The sequence below is a fragment of the Athalia rosae genome, chromosome 5 (genome assembly GCF_917208135.1).
Source record: "Athalia rosae chromosome 5, iyAthRosa1.1, whole genome shotgun sequence".
Taxonomy (NCBI): Eukaryota; Metazoa; Arthropoda; class Insecta; order Hymenoptera; family Athaliidae; genus Athalia; species Athalia rosae.
The window spans coordinates 5,362,850-5,383,172 of NC_064030.1; the positions used below are offsets into that span (position 1 = coordinate 5,362,850).

At 47.3% G+C, this 20,323-nt stretch overlaps 1 protein-coding gene across 8 annotated transcripts in view; it reads right to left on the reverse strand.

Annotated features, from left to right (window-relative positions):
- Window positions 1-20,323, reverse strand: part of LOC105684152 (teneurin-m) — a 374,554-nt gene that overhangs the window by 115,492 nt on the left and 238,739 nt on the right. Inside the window, exon 1 of one of the 8 annotated variants that reach the window (XM_025746003.2) lies at window positions 13,603-14,299. The exons of the other annotated variants lie outside the window; for them this stretch is intronic. Coding sequence (XP_025601788.2) covers window positions 13,603-13,615 — 13 coding nt within the window. The 5' untranslated portion in view covers window positions 13,616-14,299. Of the gene's footprint in view, window positions 1-13,602; window positions 14,300-20,323 lie in introns of those variants that run through there. 8 annotated transcript variants of the gene reach the window in all.

The following is a 20,323-nucleotide window of genomic DNA, read 5'->3' on the forward strand; positions in this document are numbered from 1 at the left end:
TTTTTTCGCCTTTTTTCCGGACACACGAACGATGCTTATTGCAAATTATTCCATTGAGTCCGCGAGCCTTGACCCGGTCAGCCAGGTGTAAGGACGAGGGTCGAGGGACGTGGATTCGAGGGAAGGGAAGCGGTCGTCTCGTCCGAATTTCGACATTGACGTTGGTCGCTTTTCAGTAAAATATACGACCGACTGTACACGAGGTATCCGCTGTATTATTCGTCATATTTTTTTGCTCCGTTCTGTCGCTTGTTCGGCGACAGTTCCTGAATCGACATCCGGCCAGATTCTTCGAGAATAAACCAGATAGCTTCTGAATTTCCGATATTACGTGAGACGAGATTGAACCGACCTAGAAATAGGACACAATCGGTTCAATCATTTTGTCCATTTAATCATTCAGCGGATTAAATTATAATAAGGCGAACTTGTACAAGTGAGATGAACGAAACTTGAACGGTTTCGGAAAGATTACAAACTTTCGAACGAGGTGTCCACTTCGATTGTCCTATCTTTGTGTGAGGCTGTCCGATGTACTCGTCTCAATTATCCCGACGATTGTGATGTTTTTTTGGTTTTCTTGGTTTTTTTTTTTCTTGTTACGGTGTATAATTTCGTGTGCCTCTAAACGCGGAAGGCTGTTCTGGTAGATGTATAAATAACGATCTGGTTTGCGTTAATTTGGGGCAAGGGGGAACGAAGGTTCGTGGGTGGGCATTCCGGCCGGAGAGAGAGAGAGATGAAAATATCTCGTAGAGCAGAACAGGGAACGGGCGGATGGAAAAGCGAGAGATAAGAACCTTCGGAGGGACACTTAAATCCCATTAAAAGGGACGAGGTCTCTGTCGAGCAAAAAACTGACCCTGATACTGGAAGGCCGCGACACGGAAAGTATGTTTCTCGTCTGCCTCTCTACAACTGACACTTCGGAGAAAAACACCCCTGGCATCCACCCCTCCCGGAAGGACCTGATTCTCCATTAGGACATTCGTCCGACCGACGATCGTTCGTAAATAAATTTTCACGCAATTTTTACAGCTCTTATGAAACCAAGTCCAAGTTTTCGTACGGATCCTGTTCCCCGGTGCATGAAATTTCAGTTGGGTATTTTCGGGGTATTTTCAAGAGCGTCCGAATAAACAGAACAGGATCCTCGGGAATATTTTCGGTGCGGGTGACGGAAATCTGGGTAGTTGAAACAACATCTCAGGGTGTTCGAAACAGAAGCACGGACTCGAACAGGGCCTGCCGCGGACGTGGGATGACGATTATGGTTCGAAGCCCGGGGCGCGTTTTAGTCGGATTGTTATCTTTGGCCCTACAGGGTGGCGAGGAAAATGGAGTCCGCGGGGTTACGGGGAAGATTGTTCGTCGGCGCGTCGTATAAGCGGTGCTTTTGAAGACTGCGGGAAGTCGAAGGAGAACCGGAGTGAAGAAGAAAAGGAACGAGTATAAACGGAGGAAAGAGGAATGGAGGAAGATTACGTTGACCGTGTATTTCCCGATATAGTCACCCGGCAGAAACTGGCTTCCGGAAATCCTAGGATTCGATTACCGCTCCGTGTCCATGGCAACCGTTGACCCTCTCCGACGTTTTTCCTCGTCTCCCGGTACACCCGCTGGTATTCAGCACTAGGTCAAAGGGTTAACGATTACTTCAAGGACGTACGACGCGGACGGGTTGGCGGCTCTCGAGACTTTCGTCATAGCAATTTTGTCACGAGTTTAGTCGAGGCACTTTTGAAAAAAACTCTTTTCAGACGAGCCCACTCAAAACTGAGATTTAGAAAGCACGGAAGAAACGTTCAAAGCTCGCCGCTCAGTTCGCGAGAAACGTTTCAAACTTCTCTCGAAAATTTCGGATCCGATCGGCGACAGCGGCATTTTTCGGACGACCGCGTGCAACGTGTGCACCTCCCGCACTTGAATTCCTCCGAAAAATATAGTTTAAAACAGTACGTGCCTATACGAGGCTACGTACGCGACGTATATCTGCAATCCGCCTTCTATCGATCCCGCAGCCGTATTATTACCGGTTCTGTAGAAGTACTACTTCCCTCTCCTCCTTTATTTCCCCAGTTCCTACAACCCTCGCGAACCTCGCCCCAAACTATACCTTATACCTGCAGCACAGCCAGCGAATGACATTCATATTTTACTACTTTCAGTAATTAAATTCAAAGCAACAGTATCGCGTAGCTGCTGCTGCTGCCGGTATACCGGTAGACTACATCCGACAATAAGTGGTGAAATGTAGATACGTACACACGCGCGCGCACACACGTGCCCCACAATCATATAGGTACGAGACCATATTATACGGTAGAATTTTACCGAGCCAACTAGTGGAGGAAAAAAAGAGGTACGCGCGGAGGATACGAAAACGTTCCAAAGCTCAACATTGTAGAATTTATCTCTGATACGACGAACTTCTCTTTTTTTTTTTTTTACGATCGTAGTTAGGTAAAGCAATCTGCAGCGTATACGTATCGGGGTCTCAAACGTGAACTCTTCACTATTGGAGTACGCGTCGTACGTATTTCTTTTTTATGGTCAAATCGTTCTCCCTTCCTCACGCGTACGGAGTCATCACTTTTACTCGGAGTTATCGAAGTTATTTCGAGATAAAAAAAATCACCCGCAAAACAATGGAAAAAAGAGAGAAGTTCAACCGGTCCTACCCTAAATCGGGGCTTCAGCGTTTACGATCCGTAAGTTGATACCCGTTGTAGCGATGGAAGGCTGTTTCTATTCAACGAAAATATAGAGAACAGAAGTGGGTAGGTAGGTAGGTAGGTAGGTAGATAGGTAGGTAGGTAGCTAAGCTAGGCCCACGCCAGGGTGGCCTGGGTGACCTGCATTATTTATGAAGCTGCAGTCGCTCCGACGAGATGAAGCTCGACCGAATATAGTGGCATACGTCCTTTTCTACCGAGCGATTTCCCCACCTCTCCTAATCTCGTCCAAAATATTATATGCCCGGTATATCGAACGGTGAGGGATGAGCGCTGTACCGGTCCGACCCCTGCAGCGGTTCCCAACCTCCTCCAAGTTACCCCGATTCCCCCGAAAATCTCGATCCAGGTTTTTCACCTCTTTCGAGATCACGTCTCCCGGTTATCGATCAGAAGCACCGATGCCGACAGGAAGAGCCGGAACACCGCGGACTTCGTGCACAACTATCCTCGCGTACACCGATACGAAACGGGGCGAAGAAAGTGTGCGAAAATTTCGTGGGTATCGGTGACCGTATCATCGGGCCACGATAACCGGGGGGGAGGCGGTCGCGTGGTGTTCGTCGAAACACCGATATCGTTATTTATGTATCGCACCGCGGGGAAACACCCCGCAGTTGGCCTTACACCTACGAACGTGGGGTGTGCCGCGCGTGCCCCTATAACCAACGCTATTGCGCGAGGGAAGAAAAGTTCGGCAGATATATATATGTATACGGGCTTTTGGGAATTCTAGGATCTACTTAACGGGGAGCGACGACGAAATTCACGTTGGCAAGTATTCGCGGATTTCCTACTACTCGCACTTTTATCTCCTGGCATCGATACGCCTTTTATTTTTGTATATTCAGGGGGGGGCGGATCGCGCCGGCGTATAGATACAGTTGGCGTTGTAACGTGCCCCGTACACACCCGGAAGTATCTGTAATCCGTTGGATTAGGCGTGCGTATTCTTTATCCGTAAAGCGGGTGGTGGTAACGCGCCGGGTGAGAGCGTAGCTATAGAGGTGGAGGGAGTTCGGTTTCTTCTCCGTGGGGGGTTCGCGAAGGAGTTTCGGAACGGTTCAGAATGGTTTACGAAGGTTTACGGGGGTCCGGACAGACCCGAACCGGGGCAAAGTCTAATTTACAACGCTTCTGGCTCCGAGTTATATATACGAGGGGGTTGGATGTACACCGGAGCCGATTAAGTACGTGCACCGTGGAGTTCCCAGGTTCACCACCCCTCGTAACAACTATGATTATATCTCGGGGTGTGTATCGGACATTTTTTCAACTCTATTCATTTCTTAGAGATGAAAATCGCTCTTCCACCCCCTACTCCTCGCGCACGAAAAAGCTCTCACTTGTATCGAAACCGTATGACGGGTGAAGCCGTGGAAAAAAATTCATTTCGCACCAACAGGTGACGAGAAGGTGAAATCAAATATCTGCGATTTCGTCGAGCTGCGGCCGGGGGATGAAAGGACCAAAAATAATAAGCGTAAGCAAGGACGCGGCGCGGGAGCGCGTTATTCGGTGATACAACGCGTCGGTGGTGGAGTTTGCAGAGGACCAAGGGGTTGGCGGATATGGCGTAGGAGTCGGTCTCGTCCTGAGGGCCGACCGACCCCACGGGGACAGCGCGACACCAAATAATGACCGACTCTGGAACCCTGGATTAGCAAATCCCATCCAGGATTAGGTTTACAGTGCGGGTCGCTCTTGCATCACGCGGAAGGGCAAAGCTCTACGTTTGGGCTCGGGTTTAGAACTCGCGGCCGCGTCGATGCCCGTGACCATAGTTAAGCTTACCCCGGCAAATCTGAACGCGTACTTTTCCTCCGGGTCACGCTTCCAAACACTGCATTCCCCTCCCCCCCCCCCCCCCCCGGCTCTTCTCTCCCTTCCATTTTCCCTAGAACCTACTTATTTCCCAAACTGCCTATTCCCGTCGTAACATCGATCGTCCCCCGGTTGGAAAACTCAGTTACGAGTGTAATTTTTTTTTTTTTTTCTTCAAAATCCCAGAGCACGAGAGTCCCGAAGAAGATCGATATTTTTTCTCGCCGTTGCATGATTGTTTTATAGGCGCGAATCAATTCGGTGACTTTGTGCGGTTGAACGCACAGTGATTGAGAACGATTTCACTTTTTCAATCCACCAAAATTCCCTACGCCTCTCATTACATTATAAATTCGCTAACGAACCTCTGATAAAATCCAACGACCGTCCAACCCCCCAACGGCCAACGGCCAATCGATTTCCCTCCGCGTTCCCTCCTAGACCCGCAAACAAGGAATCTGGCTGCTTAATAATATAATCGTAAGTGCAGATATCTCCGAACCCCTATTTCACTCGATCCAATATTCTTTTATCTCTTCTAGGCGCATCGCCGTACAAATCCTAACTGTTTCTCACGAAGATTGAACGAGATGGCCGAAAGTGGTGGAATTTCGTAGACGCTGACGCAGCGAGACGGATTCCTACCCCCAATTAATATACCTGTACGTAAATTGATTGAGAAGTGGATCATTCGCGGTAAATTATCCTTTGCAAAAGCTATATCTATACGAAAAGATTCGCGAGCTCTGCAACGTCATAGAGTTATAGAACGTTGATTATACGTGAAGGAAAATATTCAATCCATTTTCCTGATCGCACCGCGTTAAATAAACTGAACAAAATCTAGAGGTGAACACAATTTATTTGAAAATCGTGGATCGAAGATTTCGCTGCACATTCTGATTAATCATCGTGGTGATGCCGGATGGAATTTCATTACCGCGCGATACTGCAGTGAGCCGGATCCGCATAAAAAATGCCGATTAAAGCTCTATCGAACCAACGACGAGAAGTTAGGCGAAAATCGGAGTGGGTGCAGCTTCGGCGTGCGATCGCATTTACAGTTTATCAATTATTCAATTATGTAACGCAGACGATAAAAAAAAAAGCATATAGTATTCACTTCGACGATTTTATTTTACTTTGCGGCGGCGAAAAATTTTTTACAGAAATTCGTCCGACCGCGTCACGTGTAACTCATCGTGTGAATTCAATCGATTCAACGCGGTGTGCCCATTATTTCGCGTGTACAATTCCGTATGAAGCGCACTGCACGTTCGCTGTATATTTTCGTATCGCGTTTTTTTTTAAATTCCGTTCAGTTAAGCCGAGCGACAGCGGCCACGCGATCCGCTTACGAGTTCAAAGTTCGCGAGCGGGTTATACGTCCGACACATTCGGCAAATAATAATCCATAAAAGAGGGATGAAAAGCTTCGTCTTTCCGTAGAATCTTTTACACCGGTTAGCGAAAAGTCGAGCGCTTCGGTTACACCGTGTATAATACGTGCAATCAATGACGGCCACCCGGAATATGTATCTGCCATTTGCTCGCGGAGTTCTCACACTTGACCTGGTTGCATTATTCAACATCTGGTCCGCGACTCTCGGGGGACAACACTTTCGACGTTTAGCAAACTTCCGGCTATCGATTCGCCCCTTGGATTTCCTCGCGAAGTATTTTTCAACATTGAGCGATCCGGAGCGCGACCGCGGCACCGGACAAGAGCGAACGCTGATTATCAACGATCTACCAGAATTCAGCTGCGGCCGTCAACAGCGGCGTTGAGTAAACAGATAAATAATCTGCCTCTGATTGCCCCGGGGGTTAATAGTTGGCGTGGCGTTGATTTCGTACGCACGCATGTGTGTGGACGTATGTCTGTATCGTAGGAGAACGTGATTGCAAGCGATGAATATGCAAATGATGAGAAAATTTCCATTAAGATTTTCGCGGAAATTTACGCGTCAGGTGTAGCCTATATATCCGTTCCGTTGCCCTAATTAACTCGTTCTTTAGTATGGAATTCAGATTAGCAATTTTGTGGTTTCTCCTTTCCCTTTGTCTGTTGGGGGGAAAACTTTGCTACTATATACGGTTTAGCAGTCTTCAACTTCCGGTATTATCCCCGCCTTTCATCACTATACAACTTCCGGTTTTAACGAGCAAATATACGCGTCTGGTATACGTACGATATACTTCTATATACATATACATATATATAGTTGGAAGTTTGAATTGAGAAATTTGAATCAAGGAGGGACTCATTAATTCCCGTTTCCCTAGGAATTAAACATCCCCAAATAAATTCCTACCTAATTATAACGCTCCATATAATTTCCCAGCTATTATACCGAAATGTGTATTTCCCACAATTCCGCGCGTTACGACGAGGACTGCGACGATATATCCGGGTAAAGGAGATTTCTCCGAAAATATTTATACGCTCCGGATAAAACGCTCGGGGAATTCCCTTATCGGGTGTACCTCGTACATCCATATAATATACATATATGTATATACATATGAATTCTACGGGACGTGTGCGACGCGCGGCACGTTAAAGCGTAAAATATACGTTGCGTCTGTACCGCGGTGGCGCGGAATCCGTGTGGTGGTGGTCATCCCTACCATCGGCAGTTGATATCCTGAAACAATATCTCCGGGGTATGAATAGAGGGCTTTTGTCCCCCGCGTGCACGTCCCGTTGACGTCCGACGCACGTATATCTACATCCCCTCGGCAAAGGCAGCCCTATAATATAACGCGTCTGGCGTTGCATCGCAGGGTGCAGCGGTCCGCTTTACCGGTATCCTGGGAGGAATTTCATGCGAAACTGCCACAGCTGCATCAACATCAGACGCCGGAGGACTCCGCCGTGCTCCACGGGTTTCCAGATTACGTTCTTCAAGTGTCTCGTAAATTTTCTACCTTCTTCGTCTCAGAAACAAAATGGGAAGGGAGAAAGTTGTCTCGGGTATTTCCAGCGGAGGAAGTGCTTTCCAAAAGCAAACTAATCGCGGCGTGTGTGTATATATACGTTATACGGAATTATTCAACCTGTACAAACTGCAAGTTTATTACAATCAGTTCCCGAGTAACTTGCATGAGTTACTGGCTTCGTACACGCTACTATACGGCTACTGTGGCGCGCTCCCCTTTTTCCAGCTGATACAAATAAACGAAGCATCTGAGTAGCGTAAAATAAATTTAGGGCACACGATACACCGTGTCAAGGTCCCGATCCGAGCGCAAGTGGTCCAAAGAGCGACGTTACGCGTCATCCGGTCTACGAGGCGGAGGGCAAGAAAAATTCGACGTCAAGGCCGCGGTGAATAATAATCCATCGGAGACCGATAGCTGGAATTATCTTGTACGAAATTTGCTCCAGATAATCGGTTCACGCCTCTTCGCGGTTTTTTATTTCTTCGCGTTTTTTCTTTTCTTTTCTTTTTTAAATTCGTTCTCCAAACGAGATGACCGAAACGGGAACGTGTCGATGTTGAGTATACACACGGTCGTGGTTGTCTGCGTGGTCGAAGCGGATAAAAATCAGAGAACGCGAGTGGAGTGCTGATTAATCGTTGATTCGTTGAATTCTCGCTGATGTGCGATGCTTCGATAAGGTTCTCTACGAGCTTACCGGGCGAATCGGACGATAAAATACAAAATCCAGCGGGGAAAATCGAGAAAAAAAATCAGCTGATAGAACGTACAAAGAAAATCGTGGCGTCGTCCCACAGGTGAAGTGCGGGCTACACGGTTGCACAGTAAATATTGTACACACGTTCGTCTGCTTGTACAAGCTACGATGAGTCTACGGTGTAGTTTGTACCGTGGACCGCGCGTCACGGTCACTACCGTAACAACCATCGGCGATCGGACGTTAAAAGCGAGAGGAGCTAGAGTCTGGCGCATCCTGTTTCTCTCGATCCTGTGTCACCCTGTCTCTCTCCAGACACTAGGGGAAGGGCCGTAGGGCTACGGTAGGGTGTAGGGTCGCTAGCAAACACTGGTGTATACGTACGTAACGTGGAACGATGCGTTACGGTGCGTCGTGCCCTGGGACGTCGGGCTTTGCCCTCTGCCACTGCTCGACTGCCCTCTGTGCCTCGTGACACCCGACCTCCGTAGCCTCGATAATGCCTATCAGCTCTACCACGCAGAGATCGACTGTAAGGGCGCGGTTAGGACGCGAACGAATATTCAGATTAATTTTCTCTGATTTTCTTCCGGGAAATTTATGAAGCGTCCGTGAGTGAGGGGGCGAAGTACGGGGCTTTCCGATCTCGAAAACAAAAGTCATCGTTACGCGGGGCTGTACGAGCAGCTTTTGACGCGCTATGGCGTTCGCCAGACCTGATGCCCACGGACTGAATAAATGTCGAATCATGGGGTGGAGAGTCCGGTTATACGATTTATCGCGAGATATTGATGTTGCTTTGATGAACGAAGATTCGTGGGTCGGAGTGGAAACGCACATTTGTCGCGACCGGTCCGACGATACTTCGATCGTGATGTAAGGAGGGGAGGGTTGATTTTTTTCAAAAAAACAGCGACGACGGAATATTCATGCGACCCGTAAACTTTTTGAGCCGTTCGTTAAGCTTGTACGTACCCGTCGTCACATCGCCGAAGTTAAATATAGCCGACTATCGCCTGGAACATTCCACCTTGGCGCACGCTGATTACATAGATCTATACGTACGTTATGCTATCTTCATCCGCGTCGTCGCGATCTCTCAGCTCTTCCGCGAGCTTTTAACAAATTAAACCGTAGGAACAAAGGGACATCATCCTCCGCGGGGAGCCCGAGATCCGCAATGCGCGACGCCTGTCGTCCGTCGCGCGTTAGGTGTGCGGAATACGTATACCGACGATTCTCCACCGGAATCCAACCGACGAGGAGCTTTGCTATTATGTTGATTACATTTTTAAATACCTATTTCACTCGGTTACAACTTACAGCGAGGAACGTCGCGCGAGTTGAAGTATACCGAGGAACGCTGCACTCGTCAATTTTTCCTACCCGACGTTGTGGCGTTGCTCTGATTTCGTTTCTCATCGGTTATGATTGCGGCCTTCGATTTTTTCGATTTCGGGGCGAGGAGTCGAAAATAATATCACCACACGCGAATCGAAAATCCTTATTTTCACAGGTAGGATATACGAAGAGACACGCAGGATTCATTTGAGCGAGAGCTTTTTTCAAATCCCCTGCGAGAAAAGGAGAGCGAAATTCGGGTGTAACGCGGGCACCCTCGCACATCGCATGCATAAATTAAGATTTGTGGCGGGATGGTAATTACCAATTGAGAATTAAGTATGGAGGGAGAGAGATCGAGTTCGAGACACGGTGATAGGGTTGTATACCAGCCGGAACGCGAACCATCGCTTCTTACCTTTTTACTAGTTTCTACTGCGAAGCGATTCAATTTTTCAATTATTCGCTATTCGAGCGTAACTTCGATGTAGTTACACACGCCATGTGTGCTTCGACCATGTGTACACGCATTAGGTGTACGATATTATATGCGGTGATAATAAGGTGCGTGGTATGATATGTACGGCAAGAGTCACGGAAATCTACCGGAACTTTGTCGAGTAGATATATACATATATAGAGAGCTTTCAAAGTGGATTATAGCCTCGTGGCTTATTTGGTGTCATTCATTAAGTTTTGTCAAAGTTAACGGGAGTTTCGTCTACTCCGGGGTCTGAATCCGATATTTCGGTATTATATAACCGCGGTATTGTACGGTGCAGGCCTCGCGGAGGCGATGAAGAAGAGCACGAAGAATAAGAATAAGAATATATATAAGAAGGAGGAGAAGAAGCAAACGAAGAAGGGCATCGTATGGGGTAACTTGAGACAGTTCATCCCTCATCTTTTGTTGCCGTACGTAATCAATACATATATAGAAAATCTCGACGTGTGTGTGTATAAGGGATTACATACAAAGGTGCGTGCACGCGCGCGTACATAATGCGACCATAGGAACGGACGAGTATACAATATACACGCGAGGCGATTGAAAGGAAATTATTTTCAACGTTATTTTTTTTCGATTTTCAAAAAATAATGTTTTTTAGAGAAAAATTCATCAAAGCTCGGCCTCTTTTTTTCACTCTTCTTCTCACGGACCATATACTGCGGATCATATTTTATAAGATTACGGGTTAACGTACCAAATATAATCTCGTTATTAACCTCCGTTAGTCATCGGTCGTAGTGCCCGAATAATCGTCTGTACAGTAGGGTAACTTGTTATTTATGAAAAATCAATAATCTGTCACCCTAATTTCCTTGTTTTTCTTCTTTTTTTTTTCGATTCCTTGAGTCACAGCTTACGTTGAAAAAAGGAAACGATGACCGGTTCATCGATTATCCAAGGCGTTGCGCGCGTACTATTTTATATGTACCTGTTTGTATACGTTAACCCCACTGTGTCAACGAACAGGGGATTCAGGTGTACGATTACATGAATTTAACACCTCTGCCCACATTATACAACACCTGCGCAGCCAAAGATCGGCGGCCTATACCTATAGCGTGGAGACGTGACTTTCTATTTTGAAGTGATTGAGAATGTGAATTGAAAAAGTTTTATACGAAAGTATGGCATTATTTTTTTTTCTGGTGCTATTTTTAGCGATTAAAAAAATTCTACACGATCGATTTCGAAGGCGTTGTAAATATTCAAAAGACAATCTCATCGGAGAGAAATTACGTAGATGGAGAGAGAAAAAATGAAAAAATTCTTCTCGTATTCCTTGGCGCGGTTATTAGCCTCCCACGAAAATTTGGATTATGGCCAGAAGTGCTCGAAAATGGCTGCACAATAGTGCAGCAAATCTACACCGTATAGTGCGGCATTTATACACCTAGATATAAACGCCCGCATTGCGTTACGTGTATACAGGCTACATGCGAATAAATTTGTTGTCATCGGTGTGAAGAAGGTGAAACCGTTAATCGTACGAGAGATGAATACGGGAACGGGAGCGAAAAGCAAGTTGGAGGGTTGATGTCTGGCGGAGTTCGATTTTTTTTTCACGGTTACCTATGCGAGGTGCTTTCAACATTCGAGGATAGGAGAATTATTTCGTCGAATGGTAATGCCGTATCTGCGTTGTTCGATAGGAGCTTTTTGTTCGTTGGCGTGAAAGCTCTGGTGATCGAAGTTGGACTTGTACCTTATTACGATACGTAAAGTCGGCGAGACGTAAACGTAGTGCGCGCGGGTTCAGACGGGGTTGGATATTATTTACATAGAGTCGCGATTCGTGTCTAACCGGGTCGTTGAACCAACCGTTCACAAAGCACAACGAGTTAAGTGTATTTAATAGGCGGCTCAACCAAAGTCAATCTAGTTATTCGTTGATCGTTTAACGTTCAACCGTCTACTCCGCGAGTGTATAGGTAGGGTAATTGATTAGTTCAGCGACTACAGCAGTCGCGACTTCTCGATCGGTCTCCCTTTGTAAATTCTTTGATACTTCTGTCGCGATCGATTAGAGAGTGTCTGTCAAATGGTAGGTATACATAGGTATACGCGATACGCAAGGGATGATTTCCGTCGCTCGATTATTTCGATATTTTTTTCTCACATGCATGAGACAACAGGGTGCGAGTTAGTTTTGACGAAAAAAAAAAAAAAAAAAACATAGAAATAGAGGAGTAAAAAATGGAGAAGTCAGAACTGAAAAATATCAGTGCGAGTTCCTTGGTCAGAGAAATTTCAAGAGTGTCAAGAATTCGTTCGTATTCTTTCGCCGCAGTTTCCAGTTTTCCCTCCTCGCAACCCTCTTGTTCCGGTATTCCCGGTGAAATACGTTGAAAATGTGACTCGGAAGATATCATCGCGGCGTTTCATGCGTCGGTATACATTATACGTTTTCGCGTGTTACTATTTTCAGAAATCTCAAGTCGCCGTGCTTCGGGTACCTACACTGGCTGCGACGTTGGGTTAAAAACCTATTTCTAAAACACCCACCGACTATACTGGAAGAGTTTCATTGTGTCGAGAAGAGGGAAAAAGAGGAGGAATCAAATAAAACGAAAAAAAAAACAATCCACGAGTCGCATTTGTTTTCATTAAAATTCTTCAACTAACTCGGAGGCTTCTGCATTCGTCTGCATCGCCGGTTTATTTTCTTACGTTGATTTCTATTTCTGGTTTCCTTTTGTAAAAAATCAACCTGCACCGTGGTCCGTATACACCCATTGCATATGCGGCGTACGTATATACGTGCACTGTTTAGTGAATGCTGCTACTAAAACGGAGCTTCAATAGCACGTCACTTGCTTTATTAGCGCACTGATGTATTTTCGGAGCATGGCGCCGGACGTCCACCCCTCTTTGCGTACATACACGCTAACATTTGCCCCGAAATATATATATCTGTACGCACGGGCGGATACACATGCGTATACCGCAACGTGCATCCATCGCCAAAAGCCAATTTGCAATCCCCGGTATAGCTGGTACGGAAATTAAAAAACGTCGCGAAATCTGACCGAGTCAAAAATTTGCAGCATCTCGCTCCAGAGATTTTCTCCAGGTCGATATAGACGCGAAAGCTCCGAAAATGGTCGGATTCTTCGAGTGGGATTGCGAGCTCGCCACGTAGCTTTTTACTCGCGGCTAAACTTTGGGGAGGCAAAAAAGAAAAAACAAAACAAAAAAAAAAAAGAAAAAGGGCAATTACCACCTCCGTAACTCGCGTAAGACAAGAAGGTATTAATTTACGGATTACCCGGGGCTCGTCGAGGCGGGGTAAAGTACGCGGGTGGTCCCTAATAACAGAGCAGCGACTTGGGAATGATAGGCGAAGGTTCCTAGCAGGTAGAAATACAAGGGTTGCGTTCGAGGAGCGAGGAGCGCGAGTTGCGGAGAACAAAAGTTCGGCTGAAAAGGGGTGGGGCGGCGCACCGCGCGTCGCACGGAAGCCGGAGAGGCCGGCGGAGTGGGGGAGGAGGTTTAAAAGGAATGAAGAATTAAAGGGACGAGAATTTAAAAAACTCGGAATCCATACGAACCTGGTTGGTACATTGGTCCACTGCTAAGATCGGGATGCCTCTAGGCGCTCTCATTGCACAATACACTTCACGACACTTAAAACAACAGCACCATGATCGCCCGCTACGGAGCCACTGGGGATATAATTATTGCAAAAAAAAAAAAAAAACAAAAAAAAAAAAGAAGAAGAAGAAGAAATATTCAAGGGCGAAGAACAAGACGCTATTCGAATATCCCAGGGCACTTGATACGATTCCGATGCACTTTGATACAGTTCCACTGTATCGAATAAGTATACGCTTCCTGCGTTCAACGTTATCAGTGAATTTCGTACGGTTCGCCGCGGTCACCTCGAGTTCGATGATATCATTTGAAAACACGTTTCAAAAATACACCCCTACAATTCGAACGAAAAACTATGAATTATTCGAGTACAGAACATACACCGCGTTTTTTGGAGTCGAGCGTGTAACAGTGAGGAAATGTACCTGAAAGTGGTTTTCATTTATTCGATAATTCGATTTTATTATCACACTGTCACGTCGCAGGGGTGGAAAAACCTTCCCTTGAGGGTGTTGGGGTGTTTTTTTTCTTTTTTTTTTTTTTTTTCTTTTTTTTTATATGGAGCTACAAACTCGACGATCGTTGCCCTGAGGCAGCGGATGGTACACTGAGTACCGGTCCTCTTTGGTCCTCACGTTCGACCCGACTTACTGCTGAATACCATGGCAGCGCATGCGCCCCTTTATTATGGCAGCCATGCGCCGTTGCTGGTGCCACCGACGTTGCTACCGTCAGCATCGTCGTCACCATCGTCGCCGCCGCAGTCCCCCCTTTTTCAACCCCTAAATCGTCGTTCTACTCCCCTAAAACCCTCCCCCCCCACCCCCCTCCAGTCCCGCAGCACCTGCGGAAGGACGCGCGGCGCATAGCGGCGGAGACCGGTTACCAGTAACCAGCTACCCTCCAACATTCGAATTTCGAAGGGAACGGTCGGACGATCGTTTCGGGGGTTCGAAACGAAGCGCCTATCTTTTTTTCAGTCCTTCTCGATCATTTTCGATAGCCTCATGATTCGACTTGGCTCGAGCTTGGCTTTTTCTCGGTTCTTAGACGGTATCAAGGAATCGTTAAAAATCACTCGGCCACCGATACGTGGAGATAGGGTCAAGTCGTCCCTCTTTTCTCGTCCGGGAAATTGACAGGGAGTGGTCCCTGCGGGCGTCACCCCCCGTATCCCTAGTCTTATCCTTAATTGGTTCACGTGATTCATTCGTCGTAGCTAACTATACGATCTACGGAGCAAAGTACGAGTGGAGACTCTCGAGACCCGCGGGCGATCTCTCTCTCTACTGTGTCACCTTCGTTCGCTCCGTCGAGAGCCCGGGGTGTTACGTTGCGGGTTACACCTACAGGGAGCCTCGCGTCTCTCCGATATATACACACGCGCGCGCTGGACGTTGTTCGGACGTATCGCTTCGGGAACGGTAGCATCTCGGGACGCCCTTACGGGAGCGGATCAGATAAACAAACGGTCGAATATTAGAGTCCGACGTAATCAGGCTCTCAGGTGCGACTCGGTGTTACAAATGTGACAGGTGAGATGAAGGGACCGATTGGATGACGTACGTCATTTGGTACGAGTCTGGAGGGGACAAGTGATTCGTCTACCGTCACAGGCATTACGTACCTCCTCCGGCACCCGAACGGCGATTTAGTAATTTTCCATACCATCGGGAGAAGAACTTCGTCGAAATAGAACAAGGAGAAGCAGGTTCGGCGAGGGTGATCGTATGAGACGTACAAGGCATTTTTTAAATCGAAATTAGATCGAAATACCGTTGAAAAAAGAAGAATGAACGAATTGAATGAATAAAAATTGTTGGGGTCTGGATTATATGAAGAATTGAAGGGGTGAAGATACGTCGTAGTTTATTATTCGCGGTGCGCGGAGGCAGGGCGTCTTTATTGTGGGCCGAGGAAGCGTAGAGGGAAATTCGGAGCAGGGCGAATGAAAGGCAGGGACGGACGGAGGTGAGCCTAGAGTCGGAAGGTGCAGGGTGTAGGTGGGTCGGTATAGGTTGCGGATAGAACTGCTTTTAGAGAGTTCTACCCAAGGCCAAGTCTCGGGTCTGAGGTGGTAGAAGGGTGCGCGGAAGGGTGAATAATAACGTCTGAAATTCGAGACGCGGAATAAAACGATGTCTCGGACGAAGAAATGGGAAGGAAAGTAAAGTAAAGTAAAGTAAAGGAAAGGAAAGGAAAGGAAGAGCCGGCGTACGACGAACGTGTGCGTGGATGTGCAAAGGAACGCGAAATGCCTCTTCCGTAGGTTGTAGCCAGCCAGAAGGGAAAAAGGAACGGGAAAAGGGAGCAGCCAGTTGGTTCGATAAAACGGAATATCTACTAAGGAACAAATGCAGTCGACAGAAGAATGAGCGGCGGGCAGAACAGGGTAGAGAGTGAAAAAGACGGAGCGAGGAATTGAGGCGGATAAAAAGAGAGAGCGAAGGATTCCACGAGTTGAAAGTAGCTCGAGCTGATATAACCACCAAAGAAGAGATGAATTTATGATTCAAACTACATGAACCTCTCCTCCCAAAGAAACCACCCCACCCCACCCCACTCCACCGGAGTCGTCCTACTCGCGCTCTGGGTGGCTGACGCGACCCAAACAAAAATATACGTCTTCGCCGTGGTCACATTTCATTTCACCGCACCGCGAACGCTGCACCTGTCCTTGACAATATACCGACGATTCCCCTGTACTTGCATCTCATAAACAAACTTTGTCCTCGCACGAACGTACAATGAGATGGTCCGGGATCCGGTGCCAAGGCTCACGATGGTACAGACGAAAATATATAGCGAGCCTTTCGATGAGTGAAATGAACGCATGGTCATTCAAACATCTTTAGCTCTCCTAGTTCAGCCTCTCTCTTCGTTGTCTTCAAGCACGAGCAGACGTTGGACCCGACGAGTTAGCGTACGGAAGGCATCAAGTACGGTATACGATTCCGTATTTAATTAGTCTGGGAAAGCTGCGTGCCCTGCGAAGAAGTCAAAGCGCAACAGCGGAGGCGTACGTATGGTAATAATTACAGCGAGTTGGCAAAACCACTTAGCGCGGAGTCGCGCGCGTTTACTTATCATACCCAACATGCGGTCATCAAATATAGCGCTCCGGCTCTCGCGTGAAGTAGCTAAGCCGTATCGCGTCGCGTCGTCGGTACTTTCGCGGTTATATCTTCTCTCCTTTGAACCCCGTCGCGAGAGCCGTGAATCGTGTCCGCGTTAGCTAGACGGCCGCGTACCCACGTACACACCTCGCACGTACGTACGTACGTTTCTACACGGATCTGACGCAGGTGCGAATCATTATTCCGAGAAGTTGAACAACGTCCCGTTCATAATAGAACCGGTGATTTTAAAGGTAAATTTTTCAACGACGAAGCCTGCATCGTCATCTTTACCGAAGGATAATCTTACGACTAGGAAAATCCCGAGGAAAATCCCCTTCCGCGAGCTTGGTAGCTAAACATTACCGCTCCATTTCACGCGAATTGGGAAGAAACTATAAGAAAGTTTAATACGAACGTCGCTGTCGCTGGAAAACCCTGCAGCAGTAGTCTCGGATAGTGCTGGAATTCGGTACTTTCGATCGGCGGTAGTCCGCTTCCCTCGCACCGCGCCGGAGTCGAGCTATCCACAATTTCTTCCCCTCGGAGGGACGGGCAGCCCTTTAAGCCGAAAGTACTTGGAAAGTTCAGATACCCTGATCGCAGTAGCGAGGCGAGAGGAGGCGAAGTGAGACGAAGTAAAGCAGCTCCGGGCACGGGGTTTCTACCGGTTCACGGAAAGATAGGTGTGGGGTGGGGTGGGGTGGGGTGTGTATAGATATATATGACGGGGGGGGGGGGAAGGGGGCGGCGGATGAGGGCGGAAGGGTGGTGCGATCCTCGAAGAGACTTGGGAAGTTGAGCAAACTTGAATGTTTATCGCAGCCTGGTCTAGAGAGCGAGCCTCTCTTTCTCCCAGGTTCGCCACCCAGTTACTTGCTAAGTGGGTTTGAAATTACGTAAATACATGCTAATTAAAAACTACTAACTAGGTAGGCACACACAGCGGGAGCGGATGCAATAACTAGTCCTCGTTCGCCGGTTTCCACCTCCCTTTGGCTTTTCCTAACTAAAGCTACTGCTGTTGCAAGCTCACTGCACACATTGCCGTTGCGGCTAAAGCACTAAGATACACATTGCAAACGTACCTATGGATACTCGAACCTACACCGACATCACCTTCGCTCCGAATTATTTTTTACGCTGAATTTATCCGCGTAGCGGAAATTTTATTTTTCATTCGCTCGTCTCGCGTAGCTACTCTCCTCATTTTAGCGTCGGATCACCGGTGAGTTCTCGGCGGAAAGAAAAATAAATAAATAAAATAAAACAGAAACGTACCATATCCAAAGAAGAATGGATGTAATCAAATTGATGTCCTTTCGCAAGGACGTAGTAGGGCCATACCAAAGAATTATGAGGGTGCAGTTGGTTTGTTGAGTGATTCGAAGGTAATACGTGCAAGAAGTTTTCGCCCTGAGTTCCCCATAAACTGGAAAAAGTCGAGTCGGGGTGCGAGTTCAAGCGGAGACTTTTTTTTACCAGCCCTAAAAAAGTGAGTTGCAGTCGCAATTTGCTGCAACGATTTATTCATTTTTTTTTTTTCCTCCCCTCTCGCCATTCGTCATTTTCTTTTTACGTTTTTTAATTTTTCTTCGTTTTTTTTTGTTTTGTTTCTGTTCTTTTATTTTTGGCCTGGATACACGTGGAACTTTGAAAATTGCGGGAGTACGTTCGGTTTCAAGTTATCGCAAATATTTGCTTGGCGAAGGGCGAAATAAACCGAGTTAGCCGAGAGAGCGAGTGGAGGAGGCGGATAGTTGGCATGTGCTCTACGGCTAGGCCGGCGAGGCGGCATCGTGACGGTGCCACGGAATACCAAGTAACCGAAGTCGCCAACGCGTCTCGAATCGAATTGCCCCTAAACGATTCGACTCGCTTGGAAAAAACCTAGGAACCTCCGCTTCCATTTCGAACCCATACGGTAACACGGGGCGTACAATGAATCCCCGCTGATTCGTCATCCGCAGTCGAAAGAAAAAGTCATAATCCCCGAGCTTTCAATACTTGACATTCACGTACGCTCTACCACCGCGCAATAAGAGAACTCTTGCGCCGTTACGTTGCGTTCGCTCGTTTCTACGTAATCTTTTTATATCCTTCCCAGGTAAAGCGTATATCATTATTCGAGGATTACTCGAGGATTTCCATCGGCCCTCCGTATCCTGCATCGCGGAGAGTGTTTCGCTCTCCGTACCCTTACGCCCGTTCATTTTGTAAACGATCTTTACAAAATCCGGCACTCCTCGAATCAACCGGCGATCCAACCCCCGTTACAAAACCCCTCGATTTTTAAGATTCTTCCATCTTCCCCTCAAATTCACTTAACTAACGACCACGTCTCGTTGAAAAGGACCGAGGAACGACGCGTGCGACTAGCCGGGGTTGAAAAATCAGAGGAGATCCCACGACGCCGGCGGTTCGGGACGAAATTAGAGTGAAACGCTGAGGTGGGCAGCGGCGAGGAATAATAGATAAACTCCTTAACAAATAGTCCTGATTGTCGAGTACAAATCGGTATAGCTACGTACGTATGCGGGGTGAGTCCCACGGGACGAAACGTACACGTACGCGTAAGCGTACGTACGCGATCCTCGACGGCGGACCGCAGAGCTCGGGTAAAGACGGTTGGCACCCAGAGGCGCGGGAGGATACCGGAATGAGAGAAAAAGGAGAAGGAGAAGAAGGAGAAAAAAAGAAGAGGAGAGAAAAAAGGGAGACCCGTTGCCCGATGCGCTGCGTGGGGCACGGAGCTCACTATATATGCTGAATAATGCATTCGTCGGCCTTTCCCATCCGCCTGCATACGCGTTCATTCCATATGTGTACGCACGTAATACTCACGTTGGTAAACGTTGCCGTCGGAACACATTCCGACGCGCGTAAATCCCGACGCGTTTTCTCGCATTATACGTACGCGTACACCCGACGTATTACCTACTACTCACTCTTAGCAACTTATTCAACTTGTTGAGATGAGAGTGACTCGCCGGTAGATTCGTCGGTAGATCCCGATGTTTTATCACATCACCTCGAACCGCGTCCGAAATTTTCTATTCGTAGACGCGTTTTCAGGCAGAAAAAAAAAAAAAAAAAAGAACTAAAAATATTTGCCGCGGTGCGGTACGAGGCTTTTGTTCTCGCGTTGAAAAATGAAGGGTGTCTCGCGACACTTGACTTATACGTAGACGTGAAATATACGCGACTTAAGGGATTTAGGCATCGACCCGTGATTCGGGACTGTTCATCTCCGATTCTTAGGTGGTTGCGCGCCTCCGGTCGAGTGCTTTCTATTCGTCGGATCCATTTCGGCGTCAATGATTCGCTCGGAAGATCTAGAACTACAGATTTATCTCTCTCACCGTACGGGACTCGAGCGACGCCGGTCGAAGATAGTTTTTTTTCTTTTTCTTTTTTGTCCCACGCGTACGTATGCTACTTTTTTTTTCCCCCCGCCTCCCTCGATTCGATCGACGGAGGTTCGAGCTGCTTACACTCACCTGAAACATAAAACAATAATACTTCGTTAAACATACGTCAGGGGAAAAAGAACGTCGTCAAT